We start from the raw sequence: 21858 nt of genomic DNA on the forward strand, positions 1-21858 counted from the left end.
TCTGGTTCGGAGGAGAAGTCTCTCTTTCCCGTCCCTGCCCGGTGCTGTGCCGGTCCGGACCGTGGAGGGGCGCTGTTCAGCCGGCCCACCTTCATCGGCGCTAGCTAGCTACGCTTCCCGGCCGCCGGATCCCTGAGCTCGCCGACATGCAGGACTACCTGGACGACCCGTCCGTGCTCACCAAGGACAAGCTGAAGAGCGAACTGCTGGCCCACAACGTGGAGCTTCCGAGCGGCAACGCGACCAAGGACGTGTACGTGCAGCTGTACATCCAGAACCTGAGCGCCCAGAACAAGAAGCACGCTGCCGACGCCTTCTCCAGCGACGAGGAGACGCCGCCGCCCGTGGTCTCCGGCAAAAGAGTGAGTTGATTCAGGGTTTGTTGGATGGAGTTGGTGACTGTGTTTTCAGTAAAGTGGACACAGAACGAGGCTCCATCACCATCAGGCTTATTTACGCGTCGTATGATTTTGTTTAACTGCTTTATTGGGATCCTACCACAGTCCTAGTGGAAAACGGGGTTTTCAGCGTGTGCCTGAACGCAGCACAAACCCATTTATATCAGGTGATTAATAGTAATAAAATATTTAAGTATCAGTCAGTGTTACGGCTTAGAGTGTTGGAGATGCAGCTGCAGCAAAGCCCAGCGGGGGAGCTGAAAGCTGGAGGTGATGTTCTGGCTCGGTTCGGTACGTTTCATTATGACTTACTGGCTGACGTTTTAGTCTGAAACAACAGCGACAACTTACTAACCATGTTTGTGCTGCGTTTATGGACGGGGGGGGGGCGTTTAAAATTCGAGTGTGGCAGGATCCAGTTAGAGAACAGCTGTACTGAGCTGTGACACACTGAGCTGCTTCTGTAGCCCACTCAGACTTAGCTGTAACACACTCAGTCTTGGCTGCAGCTAGTCCCTGTTTTGTCGCGTGCTTCTTAACAGCATCATGTCGCAGGTCAACCCTATTGCTCCAATCTCTTGAGGAACTTAAACTGTGTGGCTTGTGATTAGTATCTACATTTTTCCAATCCAATGAGAGTCACCAAAGACAGAAAGACACATGAATGATGCTAAAATCAAGAAACAAGTGTTTGCTTCATTTCCAGTCAGGACACATGTTCTGTTTTTTGTTTTTTTGTTTTGTTTTGTTTTTATTTTTTGAGCGTTGGGTTCCTGGAGCTGCCAGGGTCAGTGCAGAACCCTGTTGTGCCATGATTACAGGTTGTAGGTACGAGCTGGACTCGTGGACATTTCTGAAATAGCTGAATCTGTGGCCTGCATGTGCTCAGTGAACCCACGCCACAGAACCAGGCTCAGTGTAAGTGCCCATGCTAGTAATGCGTGACAGCTCCGGGCAGCTTCTGGTGACTGAGGTGCATTGGGTTCCACAGGTTGTTATTCACCTCCCTCAGAGAACCATGCTCTGCCTCATTCCACTGCAGCGGTGGCCGTTAGCTGCATTCCTCACATTCTAAGAGTCTAGAATGTACAGTCTGTGCTCAGCCAGAGGGGCTGGGAAAAAAACGACCTCCAAACTAGAGAAAGCTGTGTTCCTGATGGACTGTAGGTGCTGTTCGAATAAGTAGCAGGGGGCTTGTTGTGAGATGTGCTCCACGGGAGGCATTTGCTTGGCTCCCCTCGCCGGGCCCTCATCCCCTGACCGGAAGGCAGCTTTGAGTTCACGTCCCTTCTGCTTCACTCAAGTGGAGTTGCTTTTGCTGCACGCCTGTGGGAAAACTCGGCATCCTTCACCAGGCAGAGCCTTGGTTGGTAGTGTGGGTTTCCTAGGTGGGCGGAGGGCAGCCTGGACCCTGGTAGCAGCGATCATGACAGTAGAGACTGATGATGTGTGGTGTTAACACTGGGATGGACCCAACGTGATGATGATCATGGTTCCACATCCTCAGAGCAGAGGTTTGTTGGTGTGACTTACTGGTCTCCTGTCCGTCCATATGGATGAAGGCATGGCAGCCTTTCCTTGTGTTGTAGAATTCATTATCAAGTGACCCACTTTGTTTGGCTGCTGAGTTTAGGTCTCAGGTCACTGAATGTTCTCACGCTGAACTGTGACAGTACGGACGTCAGCTTTACCTTCGTTTGAGTGTGGCTGTCAGGAGCTGGAGGAGAACCACTATGAAATGAACAGGCAACATGTTGTATGTTGGTGTGAGAAATTTAGCTGTGTGTATGAATACTTGGTCTCTTGCTGTGAAAAGAACAGGCAGCATGTATGAATGCTCTGTCTTTAATTGGGAGGTTTATAGTTTAGGTATGTTTGCTGACTCAAACACAGAACTGGAGCATCTGTTTGAAGGAAACCTCCAAATGTGATGTTGTGCTGTGGTAGCTGAGAAGCTGGTTGAGTGATTTGGGCAAACATTCAGCTCATGCAGCTCATTTCCTGCTGGGCAAAGCTCTGTGCAGGCTGGCTTTCATTTTACAGCTCACACACGCCATCATGTTGTTTACTATTCATTCTCTACTTGTCATCATAGGTCAAGTCTCAAACATTTGTGTTTATAGATTTAGATGTTCATGAACTTTCAACAAATGGTGTCAATAGTACAATTAGTCCTTCTGGTCAATGTGACAGTTTAACAATGAGCTGAACCTTCAGGTAGAACAACAGCTGGAGCCTATATTCAGAACAGACATTATCTGTGGACACTGTCCCTGTATTTCCTCTGTCTCTGTCCTTACACAGCTGCTCTGTCACGCTCCCACAGAAAACCAGCAGGAAGACGGACAAGCTTCCACCAGACGAGCTGGACGTGAGCGTGCTGACGGACGAAGGCCTGAGGGCCGAGCTTCTCAGGCACGGGGTGGATGTGGGTCCGGTTGTGGGTGAGTGCTGTGAGCTCACGCGATGCCCAGATGGTGCTCCATCCCTCACATCTAGTCTGTCGACTCTGGTCGCGTCCCGTTTAGAAGCCAGTCAGGGAACCTGAACAGCTGAGGCTTAACCAGGTCCAGTGTTTGTAGACCATGAGGGATCTGCTCCTGCTCATCAACAGCATCCCTCCAATACAGATTATCTTCTATCTGTGCGTTGCTAAACATCAAACCTAGAACCAGAGTTCAGCATTTCTCAGCAGCTTCATTACAGACATGTCACTTGGTTCTGCTCAGGGTAATAAGGTGTTTAATAAGGTGAGAAGTTTTTCAATTCAGTTCAGTTCACAACACAAGTTGTCTTAGGGCTTAGGACCTGACACACTAAACCCAATAACAGTCCTGTGATGTTCTAGCGTGGGGGTGAGCTGGTCAGTGTGTTTGACTGAGGTTCTGCCTTCTGCTCCTTCTTCCAGCAACCACCCGTAAGCTGTACGAGAGAAAGCTGCAGGATCTGCTGCACCATGCTCCAGCACAGCCTCCGCAGCCACAGCTTGTCTCCGCTGAGGTGCAGGTCAATCACAACAGCAGCGCCGAGGCAGACCTGTACAGTGACAAAGAGGACGGTAAGCAAGGGACCTGCAGCTCAGACACGGGCTCCATCGTGTCAGTAGAAGCTGAATGTATCGAATGACCTGTCCTGTTGTTTTATCACTAGCTAGTGATGGTGACCTTAACATGTCAGCTTTAAGGGACTGCTGCCCTCTATCCAGTCTGTTGGAGGAGAACAGTGACAGAAAATGTTGGATGGCCAGAAACATCTGGGTGCTCAAGCCTAAAGGACTCCATGGTGTCTGCAGAACTTAGTGAAGATGAGAATAGGAAAACCTTTTAGTCCCATAGTGGGAAAATTACATCTAGGAATGAACAAAAAAGGAAACCTAAAATTATGAGTGTGGGTGGAGATAGTGAGATGCAGGATGAAATAAATAGGTAGATGTAGTTGGTGATTATTGCACTTTATGAATATTATAAATACAGTGCTTTTTGTAGATCACACAAAGTGCAGCAGCAGAGTAAATATATTCACGTCTTTATCCAAATGTGTCCCATGTTTTGTCAGAGGTGGTTCTGGAACCAGAACCAGAACCAGAACCAAAACCGCAGCCTGTGGCAGAGCCTGAAGCAGCAGCTCCTGTGGTGGAGAGACCAGCGAGGAGCCGAGGAAAGACGCCCGTCACTGGACGCACCCGCAGCAGCCAGCAGCACACGGTGGGAAGCAGCTTGGCACCGAGTGAACCTCTGGCATGTGGTTGAACTGTGCAGTCTGAGTCCAGGTTTGATGCTCAGTGGTGAGCAAGGCGATTATCTAAGGGAAACTACAGTACGGTGGTATTCTGACTATCTTTAATATGCGGCAAGTCCCCACAGAGGAACAGAAACCATAAAGTCAGGGTTAATGACCATGTGATAGTCTCCGTCTTCCTGAGGACCCAGCTCATGCAAGGCGGTGCCATAGAATCACAGGCTTAAACCTTCCAAATAATTGAACAGGTCTGGACTGTTATTAGCTCTGAGACACAAGCAGATCACTGTAGTATATAACCTGTACAGGCGCAGTCCAAGCAGCGCCCTCTGCTGGACAAGGGTTTCAGTTCAAATGTTGTTTATCCTCTTCTGACCAAATGTTTGCCTCTGGAATCAACCATGTGGTGAAGCAGTGTGTTCACCGCTGCTACTGGCAACTAGCTGAAAGAGGAAGTCGCACCGGGGTTGGTGCTCAGCTGCCTTGTTCAGCCTTCACAAACCGCTAGATGCTCACACGCATCATAGTCCAGCTCTAATGGCTCCTTCATGGTCTCTGATATTTGACATCTGTGTTTATTCTGGCATCGGTAAGTATAAACCTCATCAAAGCAGGCTTGTCCTGACTGAAGGTTTAGTTATAGGCTCAGTGTGACTCAAAAGCTCCTCTTACTGTTCAGAGTGAACTTGTTGATCTGTGTCCAGACCGGTTGAGGTGTCTGTTTTGATTATTAGCTGTTTTAGACTGTCTCAGCCTTAGGATAAATGGTGGGCAGCGCCTTCTAAAGGTGGTAGATACCTGGTTGTTAAAGGATGGTGACGTCACGTCTGCTGGTGTTTTGTGTCGTGTGTAGAGAGAACAGTTTATAGCTGGAGAAGATGATGAGGAAGAACCTGTCCTGAAGGTGAGGCGTGGTTCCAGGAGGTTCTCTGATAGGACGGTAAATAATCCATTCTGTCTCACGTTGACACCTCTTTTCTCTAAACATATTATCACATCTGCTCACATGCGATTTTAGATCCAAGCATTTTGACCATCTACACCAGTGATTCTCAACTGGTGGGTCAGGACCCAAAAGTGGGTCGCAAACCCATTTTCAGTGAGTTGCTGGCCTTTTTTTTTTTTTTTTTTTTTTTTTTTTTTTTTTTTTTTAAAAGATGTTTAGTCTATCAACAGTAGCTGATGATTGTGCCCTGCAGTGCTAATTTGACGCTTGACCGTAAATGAAGACCCACATATGCTAATTGAACTTGGACAAATATGACTCCCTAAAAACTGTATCTTAAGAAACTGATTTTTTCTATATTGCAGTGTTGGTTGTCACAGATTCAGTGAGTACGGTAATCCCAACTACATCATTTCAGTCAATGTATTTTATGTGACAACACCAATTGAGTCTATTAAAAATATTAAACTCAGAAAAGTGTTGCTGAAATCTTCTGATTGTTATGTCAGCCTTAAGATTAAATGCATTTCAGAGGTTTCCTCGATTTGGGTCCCGACTTGTCATTAAGGGGTGACGGTGGGTCCCGAATCCAGACCAGTTGAGAACCACTGGACTGGACCATAACTGGCAGATTGTCTCTCACATCATGTGAAACTGGTGGCACGGAGTCTGTTGGTGGTGGGAGCGTGGTCATTACTATCTGATGTCTGCAGTCAAGATCACAGAGTACCAACCAAAAGATGCTTGAACCCTCCAGCTGCTTGATTATTCATGAATTCTTCCAGTGATCATGTTCCTCACTTCCATGCTCCTGCCTTTCCTTCTGTCCCTGCAGATACTAACCAAGGTTCTGAGGCCTATGTTGGCAGATCAGGAGCAGTCAGTGTCTAACATAGCTGATCAGCTGAGTCCTGCTGAGGTAGATCTGCTTGGTGTTCTGTCTACTATCACAGGGGCATAGTGTGAGTACAGTTTAAACTAATGGTGGGTCCAGAAACAGTTCAGATGTTTGTTTTCTTTATCATGCCTGGTTTTCTTTAGCAAACAACAACCTGTGAGTCTGTTAAAACATCTCATCTTGGCTCATTTCCACCATGCTGTCAAAGAGAAGCCTGTTATGACGTTGGCTTTACCCGTGACCCGTCTCTGCTGAACATGGCATGTTTGACACAGACAATCACTGAACAAAGGACACAACGCTGTTCGGTTTTCTCACTGTCTGCCTTCAACACAAGCAGTTCTGGTGCCTTAGTCTGTTCACTGGGTCAGGAATAAAGAAGCAGGTGGATGTTTAGGCCCAGAGTGGTGGGTGGGTAGCTTTACGTCCCTCAGCACCAGCTTCAGTGTCACATCCGGCTCTTTTCATTCAGTGTCCAGCTTCCTTCTCCTCATGCATCTAATTGGTTGGTCAGGACACGCTGACTCACTGCAGTGCAGTCCTAAAACGAGGCATCAGATACTAATCACACTAAATCCCAGGCAATAAAGAGAAAGGAAAATTATAACCATTTGGATTCTGGCTCATGTGACACTTTGCAGCTGCGTGCACATTGTGATAAGCCACGTTTTCTGGTTCCTGGTGTGGTGATTGTTGTGCTGAACTGTTTATACGTATGTAACAGGTGCCTGTACTTGAGTGTGTGTTCTGGTTAATGACTGTGTCTAATAATAGTGTGTGCTTTGTGTCTGCCGGAGGACCGGAGCTCACATTGGGCTTCCAAGCCTTCATCCCCTCTGGTTCGGCCTGTCACCATTGACCCATTTACCTTTAGCCCCACGTGTAACATCTCGCCCATTAAGAGTCAGAGGTCTCACTGGATCATTTCAGACCAGTCTGCCACTGAGCCCAGCAGCGTCTCTGAAGGAGGGGTACAGCTCTAGTTTTTCTCCTTTCTGCAGTCACAGCTGAGTAGTTCTCAGTTCAACACAATCTCATCTGGTGTTTGTGAGCAGGAGGAATGTGGTCCTGCAGATGTGTGGCTGCTTGGGAGGCAGCAGCAGAAGGTCAGTGGCCTGGTGTCCAAGTGCAGCGCAGTGAAGATGCCCAGCTGTACATCCCTGTCTGAGGATATGTTAGCAGGACAGGTAGAATGTTCCAGGTGTTGCTGTTTAGTAAACACAGCTTTGGTTGAATGAAGTCATTGGGTGGGAGGGTCCACACTGACTGTAGGAGGTAAAGGAGGCTTGTAGTTATCGGTAGTCTCACCATAGTTTTGTCTGTAGGTGGAGAAGATTGCAGCAGGTGACCAAAGTACAAAGGTGGATGAACTGGATGTTCTGAAAGAGCTGTTCCCTAACAACATCAACAGTCCAACAGGACTCAGGTCTGTACCCAATTTATTCTTCTTCTTTTGCCTTATTCTCATGGGACATCTCAGGATGGCCTTCAGGCCCTGAGGCCTGTGGTACAGCAGTAACCCTGTGGTGAAATTCTTGCTTTGTGCCCTGTAGTGTCACCTGTCGCCGACCCATCAGAGGAGCGGCTGGTCGCCCAGTGAAGTCCAGTGACTTGTGGATGAAGGAAACCAGCTTCCTGTCACCACAGACAAGCACTAAGGCCACTGGCAGCTCGTCCTTCTACTCAGACAAACTCAGCAGAGACACTAGCCTGCCCTCCTCCTCCACAGCAGCGCCTCCTGCAGGTCAGACCAAAGCGGTACGCCACAGCTGGTCTCTGTGGGTCAAGCTCCTTCTGCTGGCTATTGTGGCTACCTTCTTGTTTCTGGTTTATCAGGCCATGGAGACAAACACTAATGCTCCATTTGGAGAGTCAGAAGTGTCCAGCAGAGGGTAGACAGCACCTCAAACACCCACGCAGAAAGAAAGATCTGCACGTTTTTCTTATACCCCCACACAGAGTCAGTTTGTTTGTTGACAGCAATGTTAAGTAATGTTGATGTTATTGCCATATGTCAAAGATGTTCTGGTCGATCAGCCTCAAAGCATCTGTCAGTGTGAGGAACAAACGTGGACTTGTATGTTTGTGTTGTACATTTCTTTGTTTCACACTATGCCTTACCTTTGCTCAGACATATTAAGCTTTTTCTTTAACCGTCTTTGTTAAGGAGAGTTGTTGTTTGATCTTTCTTAAAGCCTTAAAGCCAATATTTTCTTAAGCTTTTAGAATATGATGAGTGTTACAGTGTATTCCGTAAAATGTGTTCACTGTTAAAACTGAATATTCTCTCAATAAAGTATTATCTTGTTACAGCATGTCTGTTCTGTTAACATGGAAATCAAAATGTCATTACTGTTCAGCTGGGAGCCATTTGTCAGCATGACCTCCCTCGTTTTGGTGTTGTTTTTTTCAAATTTTGCTCACAAGCCTTACCACTATATTTATAGCTATTTATCCAGATTGTCTGCTTCTTTGGGGCACTTGCAAACCCACCCCAGCTCTCCGTCGATTATTGGCTGGAGTATACTTGATTCTGTCTGAACCTGCCCCCACTTCACCTGCATCTTTGGCCACTTCTAGCTTTTATTTACTAAGCACACCTGATCCAGGTTATCATTCATGCATAGGGCAACAACAGAAAAACCAGCAGGGCTGGACTTCCTATTTTAGATGGTAATACGCAGGTATGATTTCAACATTTCTGTTTATATGCAGGTTACATTATACCTGACCCTATCAGTGGTTCTGCTGGGCTGTATTTGGTAGTTTGTGTGATTTAATTGACTTGAGATGGATAAGACCTTTTAATGTCCTCAGTCGTCTAGAGTTGTTGTAAGTTTTGTGTTGAAGGTAGCGTTAACAAGCTCAGTGGAGAAACTAACTGATGTCTTAAAAACATGAATGCTTCCAATTATCTATTTCACCAATACTGGCATGGACCAATAACAGTGGTATTAAGGGTTACACTTTTTTTGTCACGCCAAGAACTTATTGTTGCATGTGGTTCCTGTGTTTAGAACATGCCCATGTCCTGATAAAGTAGATAACAACCCTTCTTCTTTACCCCTCTGTATCAGTTGAATGTAATCAAAGTTAATGACAGTTCCAATTTTGTCCGAGTCTGATCATATTCCAGCTCTGGCGATGAAATTCCTTACAGGTTCTGTGCATAAAGACAGTTTCTAAAATATTTCATGGCATAAAGTCATTAGGGGAAAAGGGCATTAGAATGTTTGGCTTAAACATTGTTTACCATAGACTATTACTTACACATATGGAACCAGACACTAGTGGAGGCAGATAGCCCCATGGGCTACCCCGGTACTTCCGTTAGAAAGCGATTAGGACTTGATTAAGTTAAAAATTATATACTGATTGATAAATAAATCAATCGCCCATAGCCAGCTGGGTTAGGCTCCAGCATCCCCCGTGACCCCGCATTAGGGAATAAGCGGCTTGGAAAATGGATGGATGGATGGATGATAAATGAATTAATTAATAAAAAATAAAAAAGTGAGGTTTGCTTGTAATTATTAATTCTTAAAATTAAAAAAACGAAACCAATTGAACTAAATTGAATGTACAAGAGAAATTAATCAAACATGTATTTCACATCTAATATAGTGGAACGGGCCACAGTCTATAGTTTTAAGGACGTCCTTCTAAGCACCGCCTTGTTCTATAATAGGCCAGCTGCCTTGATTGGCAGCTGGCGTGGCGTCTCTTCATAGGAAAATGGCCTACATGGAGCCGCCCACGCCTTCTCTGTTACGTCATGAAAGGACAAATCGATGTCCCGCGAGGTCATTCGGTCTCTCCGAACAGCCGGCAGTGGAAGAGGGGAGCCGCCATTTCAAGTCACAGAGTAAGTGTAACTATTCAGTTTGAATAGTTCAAATATAATTCGGCACCTAATTCGGTGGGTCGTATTTATGTGTTTGTTTATACGCGGAAGCCACTGTTTTTTCCTCAATCCAACCCATATACTGTCATTTTAAGAGGGAACCTTCCACCTTGGAGCGGTCACGTTAGCTTTGCCCGTACATTAGCATAGCGCTTTGGCAATGCCAGACTGGCAGATTTATCTTTCAATCTAATGTGCTAATTGCGTCAATGAAGTTGTATTGGGGTTTCTTTACGTAATTATCTGTGCATTGTAACATTGATTTTTATATAGTAAGTCATTCAACGTGAGGCTAAGGCAAGCAGCACGTGACATGGGATCCTTCGGTTCAGTGTGTGTGTGTTTCCAGTTAATGCAGTCGCTACTTCTGAGCTAACGCTGCTAATTGTTGCTCTCTCCAGCGCAGCTCCGCCAGAAGACACTACGCCGCCATGTACCCGACGTCTTTGACGCAGTTAGCCCGGGCGAACCCGTTCAGTGCTCCCCTGTTCTCTCTCCACGAAGCGAAGGAACCGGCGCAGAGCGTCCATGGACAGACGACCCGCAGACTGGCGGCAGCTGCTGCTGCAGACGGTAAGCCGGCTACAGGCTAGCGTCGCGCTAGCTCCGCGGGTGGGGTTCAGGTTAGGGTGGTTTTATGGGATCTGGTTGAATCTAATGTCGGGATGAGTTCGTATCCGCTCCATTAAAACGTCTTTCTGCGCGTGTTTTGTATTTATCAGTCATTTAGGCCCTTTTAAGTAATGCATGAGGCAGTTAGCTGTTAGGCCGTTGCAGGCGCCTGTGGAGGACAAGGAAGGACAAAGTGCTCAGTTGCTCTCAAAGTAGCGAACTGTACCTTGACATGTCGCAATGCTGGATTCTACGTCACTGATATTGACATTTTAGTAGATAGTGTAAACGCTTGTGGCAGTTTCTATCATTCATGCAGCATTATAAATTAGCTCAATGTAAAAGTGATGTCCTTTTTTGAAGGACTTTTATGTCCAAAGGCAGAATCACTTCCAGCAAGTTAACTGGCATGAAGACTAGAGTTACACACGTTTGTCGTCCTTTAGCTATGTAGACTCAAACTGTGACCTTTCTAAGCTCTCACTTGTGTTTCTCTAGAGGGAGACAGTTGTGCGTTCGGCTCTCAGAAGTATTTCGTCCTCTGTGGCTTTGGTGGGATTCTGAGTTGTGGAACCACACACACAGCTGTAGTTCCCCTTGATCTGGTCAAATGCAGAATGCAGGTCTGTCCTTGGCACAGTGCCCTTTTTATTAAAGCCCCCTTGTCCACCCTGTGTCTTAACCTTCATTTAAATGCACCTAGTTGCACGGATGATTCGTGTCCAGTGTTTATTTCTGCCTGGTCATTGATTCCTGTGATTTTTTTTTTTTTTTTTTTTTTTTTTTGGGTGTGTTCATAACGTGCTGCATGATTCCAAACCAGCAATTTTTTTGTATGAGGTGCGTTGTGAGGTACATAACGCATAGTTTGAATGCCAACAGATTTAAAGGGGTACAACTACACTATCCACCGTTGCTGCTACAGGCTCTTATGATTCTAGACCTACACACCTGGTGGCAGTGAAGTCTGACTATCTAAGGCATCAGGTGTTCAAGTATACTATCATAGACCAGTTACAGCGTCCTTGTTTAGAAGGACGTTTGTCCAGCATGACTCCGATTTTAGATAACAGTAGAACAGTCTCTACAAAATAAACTTTTTTTAATTGGTGATTTTTTTTTTTAAGGATCTTTCAACCATACTGCTTTAAAGTCCTGACGGTCTATCCCTTGTCTGTTGGAAAAGTAAAAATCAATGTCTCCTTGCATAGCAGTGAAAATCGGTGGTGTGCATGAAAAAAGGAATGAGTAATTATATTAACATGGTGTTTGATTCTAATGAATTTTAGAAGGAAAGAGCCATCCATGAGAGTTTTGTCCGCTACATAGACAGTTTTGTAAATAGACAAGTGGCTTTAACTAGATAACGTGTGTAGCGACGACTCCCATTAATGGCTCTTGTTTTTGTTTTGTTTTTTGTCCAATGTTGCATGTGACCCTGCATGTTGCATGTATGTGTCCCCACCCTTCTACCACAGAGTCTGTGAGCTGCGAGTTTGGCTCCTCAAAGTACTATGCCCTGTGTGGGTTTGGGGGTATCCTGAGCTGCGGAATCACACACACAGCAGTGGTGCCCCTCGACCTTGTCAAGTGTCGTCTTCAGGTTTGTATATAGTAGTCAAACCTCATGGCAGCAGCTCCTCACAGTGCTAATGACCTGTCTGTGTGGTCAGCAGGGTAAAATCTTGCACCCACTCATTAGGAAATAATCCTCAGTCACTTATGTTTGCAAAATATTCTGTAGTTCAGTGAGTTTGTTTTAAATTGGGTATTGAACCTAAATTCAAGTAGTTGGGTCACTCCAACATGCAAGAACTTGCAGGCAAAATTTAGCTTATCTAAAGATTTTTAACACATTTGATTACATTTGTAGATTCTTAATAAAGTGTTTCTCCTTCTTAGGTGAACCCTGATAAATACAAAAGTATTGGAAATGGGTTTTCAGTCACAATAAGAGAAGATGGTGTCAGAGGCCTAGCAAAAGGCTGGGCTCCCACTTTCATTGGCTACTCCATGCAGGGACTTTGCAAGTTTGGCTTTTATGAAGTGTTCAAGATCTTCTACAGCGACCTCCTGGGAGAGGTCAGTATACATGTTCACACTCTGATGAGCCATTAAAATAAAATGTTGTTTCCGCAGTAGTGTAGAGCCCATGTGTCAGCTTAAACTGTGCTCTGGCCTAAAAGGAAAACTCCTACATGTGGAGGACATCACTATACCTGGCTGCCTCAGCCAGTGCAGAGTTCTTTGCGGACATTGCTCTGGCTCCCATGGAGGCTGTCAAAGTTCGTATCCAGACCCAGCCAGGCTATGCCAACACCCTCAGACAGGGTGTCCCCAAGATGTATGCAGAGGAAGGGCTCTGGGCGTAAGTGTTGCCTTTTGAATTGGCACTATTTAAGGGCTAAATTGAATAAGTGTATTCTGCTATTGGGGTTCCATTCTGAAGGACTCCTTGCTGTGCAGCCAGAGGTCCCACATGTATTAACAGACTAGGTTCCCAGTATTGCCAGTCTGGACCCGTTTTGATATACTGGAACTCTCTGACTGCAGGTTCTATAAGGGAGTGGTGCCCCTGTGGATGAGACAGATTCCCTACACAATGATGAAGTTCGCCTGCTTCGAGCGCACTGTGGAGATGCTATACAAGTATGTTGTTCCTAAGCCCCGCAGCGAATGCAGCAAACCCGAGCAACTGGTTGTTACCTTCGTGGCAGGTTACATTGGTGAGTCGCTTTATATTGGTGGATTTGATAACACATGACACCCCCATTTCATATTATGACTACTTTTGTGTCCATTTTGTCTCATTTGATGCTTTCTGTGTGCAGCTGGAGTGTTCTGTGCCATTGTGTCCCACCCTGCTGACTCAGTGGTGTCCGTGCTGAACAAGGAGAAAGGCAGTACCGCTCTCCAGGTCCTCAAGAGACTTGGACCTAAAGGTGAGAAGTCGTTTTGAGTTCCTTTCAACACGCTCCTTAGATCCACCTCTGGAGGACTCTGCTGTGAGCAGAGTTCCTCAGCAGCTTTCTGGCTGTACAGTTGGAGGTGCTTGAGTCATTGGCGTGTGAGAACAGTCTACCTGTCCCCCAGCCCACGTGTATCACTGGCATTCGTGTCATGTATTGACAAGGGGCTCCCAGTGCTGCTAGGCTTGAGGACGGACACATGCATGTTACAGTTTTTATCATTTATTCTGTTATGCCTCTGACACTTTGATACTGGCTACAAACAAATATGTTTTAAATTGCTTTAATGTAGACTGCAGTGTCAGCATCAACTAAATGGTTCCTCCTGAGTCTGTGAACAATGTGTCCAGTTAGGACGTTTCTGACTCTGTACTTCCTGTCCAGGTGTGTGGAAGGGTCTGATTGCCCGTATCATAATGATTGGAACACTCACTGCCCTGCAGTGGTTCATCTACGACTCTGTCAAAGTCTACTTCCGCCTTCCTCGCCCCCCTCCCCCTGAGATGCCAGAGTCCCTGAAGAAGAAGCTTGGCCTCACAGAGTAACCCCCTCTACACGCCCCACCCACCACACAACTTCCGCAGGCAGCACACAAAGCCGTTTTCTGTATGTAAGTTTTCAGCTTGTGCTGCACAGAGCTGCTCCTACTCATGTATATTTAAAAGAAATGAACAAGGGGACATGGAGCCGTCATTCAGGTCTGCTGGTAGTACGACTGAAACGGTCCTCAGTCCAAGTCTGTCTGGTTTTATCAGTTCCTGTCTTTAGAGAGTCTGGAAATTCTAATAAAATGAAATTCCTCAATCATCTGTTGCTTCAATGGCTTTTTATTTCCATATAACAGACCCTCTTTGACATAATTGTATCAGTGGTACTTGTATATAGAAAAGTATTCAGATTAATGTAGTAAAAGTATTTTGTAGTAATTGTCCTCCAGCATTATGCCTCTAAAGCATGTCTAGGGTAGCAGCTTTTAAACTAGACTATGCTGCTTGACTCTGGGTTGTGTAGGTAATAGAATGTCCTGAATAAGGTTCTGGTCAACTGATTTTCCTCTTCAGACCATGTTTAAATGGTTCTGTCTGTTGAAATCTGCTGTTGAATGATGGTGCCTGGATCCAAAGGTGTTGTCTTTCAACAAAGACATTAAGATTTTGTGAGCTAGACTAAGTATGTGATAAGTTAGCTGCTGGGTAATTTACACACTGTCCACTGGTTGTCGCAATACCATCAGCCACAGTTCGCTGCTGTTCAGTGCCTTCAGATTTCCCTTGACAACAGGATCCTACTCTGTTCACATGACCCATTTTGTCACTAGAGGGCGCTGTTAGTTTAAAATCTGAGTTATACCCTGTGGCTGTGCGTCACAGGTGGAAAGAAGATGCTCAGATTAATGTGCTGCACAGTGAGATGTGCATCATCTAATGGTTTGGGTCAAAGTAAAGCAGCACTGCTGCTGTCATTAGAATCCATTTGTTTAATGTCTTCATTGGTAGTGAGGCAAATCCTTTCCCCAATGTTCGTAACTAACAGCTTGAGGTTGCAAGGGGTCATGGGAAATGGAGTCTATTTATGTTTACCATGTAATCTGTCCTCTATCTTACTGGATAGAGCATCAGCAGCTCCACGTGTCAATTCTACATTTCATTCTAACCTGTAAATGTGTGATGTCTGCTGCTACACATCTGGCCAGATGTGTAGCAGCAGACATCACACACAGGCAGAGGCAGATGTGAGGTACCAGAGACCTGCATGAACCCCAGCGTCCAGGCTTTTAGTGACTGGGGCGTTATTTAACAACAGCTTCAATATGATAATGTTCTGTCAGGGAGGAAGCTGTTATCAGCATGTAAAACACCAGCTACTGCTTTGGCTCCAGGACTGTCTGTCAGACAGATGTGTTCATGTTCACCACAAGTACCAAATCTGGGGCTTGTCCTCCGGTGCCATCTGTGTAAAGCTCCAGGTCTTTCGAGGGACGGAGCAGTTATGGACTTTGACCTTATCCAACTAACAGCGGGAACAAAAAAAATTTGAACAAATGATCCCAGCCTTCAGGAGCCACTGTGGGGCAAAGGGCAGGCTGAGCATTTTAGTAAAGGGCTTTGGGCAGTGACAGAGGAGTATTACTGTCTGTACTGAAGATAGTCGTTCATGGGATCAGGTCATTCTCTGAACCAGACACATGGAACAGATGGAGAGCGCGACCTGACATGTGCAGCAGCCATTTTCTGGTACGAAGGTGGAAGAACTGGTAAATCGTGAGCTGGACAACCTCCTCTGCACCAGCTATGACCTGAGTTCCTGCAGGCTGCTGTTAGTGCTGTAACCCATTAACTTCCACCTGGTGAAGATGTGGAGTCATCTTCTAAACAAAAGGGAAAACCAAGAAGGTCCGCACACTGCGCATCCGCATGTACCACCACAGCAGAGCTACGAGACATCTGGGCTCACCTGGGCCTTCCTGCGTGCTCCTGTTAGCTCATCCATGCATTGGGTGGAAACGATTGGAGCTCGACAGATTTCTAAACATGATGGGACGTGTTCATCAGGGAGCGTTTGAGGTTGTGATCTTGTTGAAACATTTCTATAGTTTACCTTCTGGGCCGACTAGGCCTCATTGCTGCGACACTCTCAATGTGCTCCTCTCTCAGCTTTACAAGTTGTGGCGCCTGCAGCCCGGGGCACATACATACACCTGTCGATCCAGATCAACTGGCTGACTGCAGCTCGTTGTGCACATCATGGAGCAGCCAAGGACTTGGTGTAACCCTGACCTGTATGTGATGTGTATGGGGGTCGTGCTGTGGGAGCATTGGCTGCCGACCCTGCTGAAAGTGGTTTATATGTAAACTGTCCTTCAGTGGTGGTATCTAGTGAATGAAAGAGTGCGAGTTCTGCTTCAAATGTGCTTTCACTCACTTTGTTTATGCAGCACCAGTTCACAAGAGTGTAAGATAAAAGTATCAGACAACAAGTCACAAACCAATGATCAGATCCATCAGCTCTAGATTTGCTGGTAACTTCAGTCTGAGACCCTTTTCCCCCATAAATCACATTAAGTTGACTTCAGTAAAGAACTCTTCCAAGTCTTCTACAAAAACTAGATCACTCAGAGAAGTTCTACCTTTAATCAGCTCATTCATATTAAATCAGGCCAACCTCTGCTCATGTACCGCAGGCTTTAAGATTGAGGTTAGTGTTTGTGTAGCAACATGTGAATTAAGACATGAAGGAATGAAAGGAGGTGACATAATTTCCTTACATTTAGTAACAGGCAGAGTTGTGAGAGACCAAACAAACTGAGCAAATACTAGACATGATCCTGAGTGATCTGACTTCCACATGTGGATCAGGCAGTTCTTGGCTTATACTTTCGGAATGTGAGCATACACCATACCGGTTTTCTTAGCAGATGCCCTGTTGGGACCTTCTGGTGCCGCTTCAGTCCCCTGTAGTGTCCAGAGTGAGAGGAAGCCTCACCCTGCACGTGGTCCTCAACACCATCACTGGCTGCTGGCCCCAGCTGTCAATCAGACAGGAGGCGGGTACAAGCTGGACGGACCAATCAGCTTCTCCTTCGTCTCATCATATTAGCGCCACAAAGCTGCTCTACAGACCAAAGTAACCTATTCTTTCATGACGAATATTGTGGACAAACACTGGCAGAATTTAATTACAATTAATTTACAGCTGTGTGTTTGCGCCTGGACCTGAAACTGGTTGATGATTAGTTAGTTTGAGTTTATAAACGACGTTACAACTATTCTACAATAGTTTAAGTCTGTGTATTGATCCCACAGTGGCGGATTCGTCTGTGGGGACATTCTCCGTGTCCAACAAACACGGCATCATCAAAGTTTGATTTATGCTGTGCTACCAACAACACTTCCAGCTAGGTTATATGAGGTTAATAAATGTTTTATTGTACGCGTATAGCGCCGCCGCTGAGGCGCCGTATTGTGAATCCAGTTTGGTGACAGCGCATCCGCTTCCTCCTCCTCATTCTCCTCCTCCTCCTCCGTCTAGCCTCCATTCCGTATAGCTGTCAGCCACTGGACGCTGCGTTGTCTTCTCCCCGCGCCACATAACGACACTCAACCCCACGAAAACGTAAGTGCACGGGTCATTCTTTAGGTCGACGTTGTGGTCGGTCCTTTACCGTCTCCGTGTCGACGCACGTTGCCCTGATTACCTAATCCGACCGCGGGGATGCTTCACGGGACCCCAGCCTCCTCCACACGCGCTCACACCACTGTTCTCCCCGGAACCCGAGGCTCTTACAGGGCAGAGCAGAGACGGAGGCTTCGCAGGACAGAGAACAGACCGAGGCTCCGCAAGGCAGAGGCATCCGTGCAGAAGCGCTGCACAACAATGGATGCTGACGGTTGAAGGGCAGCGACGTGTGAACGGTGTGCACGTACAGTACATAGGTGCTTGCTACAGAAGCTAGGCTGAAAGGCTCGGGGAAGGTTTGTTTCTATGGCCGTAACTCCTCGTAATATTTCGGACAGATCGAGCCTGTTACAGTTTAAGTGACTGTAAGTGAACATAGCAGAGGAAGCTACAAGCCACGGCGGACGCTCACGCACCTGGACGTGGCGCAGCTCTGTTTACTCGCAATCAATGTTTATTGATTTATTTACACGTTTACTTGTTTATTCGTGCACTTGACGTTGGTAGCAGTTTTTTGCATTCGTGTCTACTTCCTGATGTCGTGCAGGCAGGAAGTGTGGACGAGGTCGCAGAAAACGTGGCGTCGTCGTATTTCCCCAGTAACTGTAGTATAATGTGTTTGCACGTCGGAGCGTGTCGTGTTTGTCCCAGCATCACCGGAGTCAAGGACGTTCAGGATCAGGCCCAGTCGTTACGTAACCCAATATGGAGGAGCCGAGTCCGCCCGTAGCTGCAACAGAACTTATAAAAATATGGATGTAAACTAACGGTTATGCGCATGACATTATAAGATGAATATATGGGCTGTGTTCAACGTTTCAGCTTCTGTATAAACTTTAAGAATGTACGCAGCAACAGTCAACCTGGAGTTGGACACTTAACGTTCAAGTTTCTGTTGCTAAGTAACGCCAGATGCATGACGGGACATTTCGTGTGCTCCCAGTGCAACACTTCCTGGTATTTGACCTGTACTTTGAATCGACACAGTCTGTGGGCTGTGGGCGGTGACGTCACGGGGGCGTGACTTCGCGTGCCCTCTGTGCCAGAGGGTACTCATGACTTTTGAGGACTTTGTTCTTTATGCTGCTGATAGCAGGAGGTCACGCGAGCTGACACCTTAGGGTCCCTGTTTAAAGTCCCTGCTCAGGGTTTTTGTGTAGAGTCCCTGCTCAGGGTCCCCACATGCTGCAGCTGCATTGGTGTATTTTATGCTTTTTCCAATCAGATCACATTATGTAACGATAATACGTGTTGAATAAAACATGGCGCGTGCTGTGCGACCTTGTTGTGTGGTGACCTTGGCCTGTTGCTCTGTTAGCCAGAGTGGAAAGTTACTGCAGGACGCTCCACTAGCTTCGTGCCATGACTCCTCCCCAGACCAGGATTTAAATGACTCCTTTTCATTACTGTGTCCAAGCAGCTGATCATGGCCTCCGTCGAGCAGAAGCTGCTGACCACGGTGAGCAGCACCCCTGAGCCTCCCAGGAACAAGGTGACCGTGGTGGGAGTGGGCCAGGTGGGCATGGCCTGTGCCATGAGCATTATCCTGCGGGTGAGCGTCCAGCCTACATCAGCGTACACTGTTCTTTCCCTCAGAGAGAGTAATAAGTCGTGATGAGAACCTGCTTCCACCTCCCAGGACCTGTGTGATGAGCTGGCTCTGGTGGACGTGATGGAGGACCGCCTCAAAGGAGAGATGATGGACCTGCAGCATGGCAGCCTGTTTCTCAAGTGCCCCAAGATCGTAGCAGACAAAGGTTAGGATGCTCTGGTCAGACTGGTCCCATGCGAAAGGCCTCATCTCACACCTGGCTTGTCTCTCTAGACTATGCAGTGACAGCCAACTCCCGCCTGGTGGTGGTGACGGCCGGGGTCCGTCAGCAGGAGGGCGAGAGCCGACTCAACCTGGTGCAGAGGAATGTCAACGTCTTCAAGTGCATCATTCCCCAGATTGTCAAGTACAGCCCCAACTGCACCCTGATCGTGGTCTCCAACCCTGGTGAGTTCTCTCACTCATCCATTCTCTCTCTATGCTATCACATGGTAATAACCTGTCTCTAACCTTCCCCTCACAGTTGACGTGCTGACCTACGTCACCTGGAAGCTCAGTGGTCTGCCCAAGCACCGTGTCATCGGCAGCGGCACCAACCTGGACTCCGCTCGCTTCCGCCAAATGATGGCTGAGCGCTTCGGCATCCACGCCAGCTCATTCGGAGGGTTTGTGCTGGGCGAGCACGGAGACACCAGCGGTGGGTGGTTGTATGACATGTTTGCAGGGAGGCACCAGGTCCAGTCTCCAGACTACTTGTAATAACAGTGTGCCTCCTCTTCCTTCCAGTGCCCATATGGAGTGGCACCAACGTGGCGGGAATGAACCTGCAGAAGCTAAACCCAGAGATCGGCACTGACGCTGACAAGGAGAAGTGGAAGGGTGTGCACAAGGCTGTGGTGGACAGGTGAGAGACATGTTTAAAGTCTCAAACAGTACCGTGACAAGGTTCACGTCTCCACTGGACCCTCTAACGCCAGTGGGAAGGTTCTGAGGTAGAACCTCCCCTTCCGTCAAGCTGTAACGCGATGACATGCCTCCAAATGCGTCTGTGTGTTTCAGTGCCTACGAGGTGATCAAGCTGAAGGGCTACACTAACTGGGCCATCGGCCTGAGCGTCGCCGACCTGACTGAGAGCATCGTCAAGAACCTGAGCCGGGTCCACCCAGTCTCCACCATGGTCAAGGTTTGTGTAACTGTTCCCCCTTTAAATCCTCCTCACTGTTAGTTTGTCCTGACTTCGGGACTCCCCTCATCCTCCTCAGGGCATGTACGGCATCGGTAACGAGGTCTTCCTGTCTCTGCCCTGCGTGCTCAACGGCGGTGGCGTCAGCAGTGTGATCAACCTAAGCCTGATGGATGATGAAGTGGCCCAGCTGAAGAAGAGCGCTGACACGCTGTGGGGCATTCAGAAGGACCTCAAGGACCTGTGAGGCTGCGGAGGCTCAGGTCCACCTTGTCTGTAGCTCAGTTTAAAACAGAAGCAGCCGTTTTATACAAACTGATTTGTATAAAGTCTTGTCAAACCACATTTGTTGTAACCAAGAGAAATTTTAATGTTTCTGTAGTTTGAACCAGGACTAAATGACCCTTAAAAAAGAGTGTTGTCTGTTTTTCCACCTCTCAACCTTCTGTTATGGCGGAAAATTCCCATAAAGAGGCAGATGGGAGAGTTGTCTTTTGTGTGATTTATTATAAAAATAAAGGAAAAGAAATATTGGGGAAAGCAAATCAAAAACATGGATCTTAATCGTGCAGATCAACAAACCAAAAACCAGATGGGGAGATCAGTGCATACACCACAGAGGTGTGATGCAAAGAGCCCAAAATCCTCAAATCTTTTAACCCGTTTCTCTGGCTCTGGTGGAATGTCCCTCTGCACCAATAGAATTGTTTGTGCCACCTTATCTCGCCGTGAGTGGGAATGTTTACATTCTCACTTCTTCATCATCGTGTTATATTGTTATCCAAAGGAAGGAACACCAAGCTTCGAAGACAAGATGTATTCGGTTTTACGGACTTGGGTCTGATGAGGAGTCAGATAGGATGGAGCCAGAGACGGGGGTGTAAAAGACAGACACATATTATAAACTATTAGTCAGTCAAATGGAACATCAGATGTTTAAACTTGATGTATGACAGGGCAAAAGAGATTAGTTGTTTGTGTAAAACAACTGATGACTGTGTTGGATAAGAAAAAGCACAAAGGCACAATTTTTCCCATTACACTGTCAGCTGCGGTTTGATTAAACAGCTGGTGAGTCCTGGTCAGGTCTCAGCTCAGCCTCCTCCAGTAGTTCACCTTGGTTTTGGATAAAGACTCCAGCTTGATGCTGTGGTTGTCTAGGATGCTGCTGCTGCCGCTGCCACTGCCGTTGCTGCTGCTGCTGTGTCCACACATAGTTCCCCATTTGTGTTCACCCCTGCAGCAGCACATAGATGGCTAACACCCCAGCTATGAATAAAACATAAAATGTTAATAGAGCGGAAACAAGCCACATTAAACTGAATTATTGACTCGAGTCTCTGACACCAGCTGCTATTATCTTCGCTCAGGAACCTTGTTTACGTCCCAGTTACAGCTGGTAGCAGCCAAGTGTGGCTCCACAGGTCTGATGTAACACAGGTAACATTAATTAACTAGTCAGGGGCCAATGACACAGAGTCA

The 21858-nt window shown here is 46.8% G+C and overlaps 3 protein-coding genes and 1 non-coding gene across 18 annotated transcripts; all 4 read left to right on the top strand.

Annotated features, from left to right (window-relative positions):
* Positions 1-3: 3 nt before the first annotated feature.
* tmpoa (thymopoietin a) lies at positions 4-8290 on the top strand. 11 transcript variants are annotated; one of them, XM_029160444.3, is made up of 10 exons: positions 4-362; positions 2725-2842; positions 3307-3456; positions 3954-4102; positions 4990-5076; positions 5918-6001; positions 6778-6951; positions 7036-7167; positions 7306-7406; positions 7534-8290. In XM_029160444.3, exons 1-10 carry the CDS (start codon positions 147-149, stop codon positions 7874-7876), a joined length of 1554 nt encoding a protein of 517 aa, XP_029016277.1. In that variant the 5' UTR covers positions 4-146; the 3' UTR covers positions 7877-8290. The 11 variants fall into 11 exon arrangements, with proteins under 11 accessions (XP_029016277.1, XP_029016279.1, XP_055367367.1 ...); XM_055511393.1 differs by lacking the exon at positions 4-362 and adding an exon at positions 603-689; XM_029160446.3 differs by lacking the exon at positions 6778-6951.
* A 1395-nt stretch (positions 8291-9685) lies between these two features.
* Positions 9686-14272, top strand: slc25a3a (solute carrier family 25 member 3a). 4 transcript variants are annotated; one of them, XM_029160466.3, is made up of 8 exons: positions 9686-9845; positions 10286-10457; positions 10995-11119; positions 12399-12578; positions 12683-12864; positions 13050-13222; positions 13328-13438; positions 13850-14272. In XM_029160466.3, the coding sequence occupies exons 1-8, from the start codon at positions 9756-9758 to the stop codon at positions 14008-14010; spliced, it is 1194 nt and encodes a 397-aa protein (XP_029016299.1). In that variant the 5' UTR covers positions 9686-9755; the 3' UTR covers positions 14011-14272. The 4 variants fall into 4 exon arrangements, with proteins under 4 accessions (XP_029016299.1, XP_029016298.1, XP_055367378.1 ...); XM_029160465.3 differs by lacking the exon at positions 10995-11119 and adding an exon at positions 11975-12099; XM_055511403.1 differs by having other exon boundaries at positions 9737-9845; positions 10291-10457.
* Positions 13465-13665, top strand: LOC114863311 (small nucleolar RNA SNORA53). The gene has a single exon (XR_003787151.1). It is a non-coding gene; the product is annotated as a small nucleolar RNA SNORA53 (small nucleolar RNA).
* A 3146-nt stretch (positions 14273-17418) lies between the features above and the next one.
* On the top strand, positions 17419-20860 carry ldhba (lactate dehydrogenase Ba). 2 transcript variants are annotated; one of them, XM_029160496.3, is made up of 8 exons: positions 17419-17578; positions 19062-19193; positions 19281-19398; positions 19467-19640; positions 19717-19890; positions 19980-20097; positions 20253-20376; positions 20456-20860. In XM_029160496.3, the coding sequence occupies exons 2-8, from the start codon at positions 19068-19070 to the stop codon at positions 20621-20623; spliced, it is 1002 nt and encodes a 333-aa protein (XP_029016329.1). In that variant the 5' UTR covers positions 17419-17578; positions 19062-19067; the 3' UTR covers positions 20624-20860. The 2 variants fall into 2 exon arrangements, with proteins under 2 accessions (XP_029016329.1, XP_055367381.1); XM_055511406.1 differs by having other exon boundaries at positions 17458-17578; positions 19059-19193.
* Positions 20861-21858: the final 998 nt, after the last annotated feature.

The sequence above is a fragment of the Betta splendens genome, chromosome 9 (assembly GCF_900634795.4).
Source record: "Betta splendens chromosome 9, fBetSpl5.4, whole genome shotgun sequence".
Taxonomy (NCBI): domain Eukaryota; kingdom Metazoa; phylum Chordata; class Actinopteri; order Anabantiformes; family Osphronemidae; genus Betta; species Betta splendens.

What these genes read in the sequence shown, in the direction of transcription:
- ldhba (XM_029160496.3), top strand. Translation starts at nt 19,068, where the DNA reads ATGGCCTCCGTCGAGCAGAAGCTGCTGACCACGGTGAGCAGCACCCCT. An exon ending in GATCGTGGTCTCCAACCCTG is followed by an intron (nt 19,641 to 19,716) that starts GTGAGTTCTCTC and finishes TTCCCCTCACAG; the next exon opens with TTGACGTGCTGACCTACGTC. An exon ending in CGAGCACGGAGACACCAGCG is followed by an intron (nt 19,891 to 19,979) that starts GTGGGTGGTTGT and finishes TCTTCCTTCCAG; the next exon opens with TGCCCATATGGAGTGGCACC.
- tmpoa (XM_029160444.3), top strand. Translation starts at nt 147, where the DNA reads ATGCAGGACTACCTGGACGACCCGTCCGTGCTCACCAAGGACAAGCTG. An exon ending in CCGTGGTCTCCGGCAAAAGA is followed by an intron (nt 363 to 2,724) that starts GTGAGTTGATTC and finishes ACGCTCCCACAG; the next exon opens with AAAACCAGCAGGAAGACGGA. An exon ending in GTACAGTGACAAAGAGGACG is followed by an intron (nt 3,457 to 3,953) that starts GTAAGCAAGGGA and finishes ATGTTTTGTCAG; the next exon opens with AGGTGGTTCTGGAACCAGAA.
- slc25a3a (XM_029160466.3), top strand. Translation starts at nt 9,756, where the DNA reads ATGAAAGGACAAATCGATGTCCCGCGAGGTCATTCGGTCTCTCCGAAC. An exon ending in CCGCCATTTCAAGTCACAGA is followed by an intron (nt 9,846 to 10,285) that starts GTAAGTGTAACT and finishes TGCTCTCTCCAG; the next exon opens with CGCAGCTCCGCCAGAAGACA. An exon ending in GCAGAGGAAGGGCTCTGGGC is followed by an intron (nt 12,865 to 13,049) that starts GTAAGTGTTGCC and finishes CTCTGACTGCAG; the next exon opens with GTTCTATAAGGGAGTGGTGC.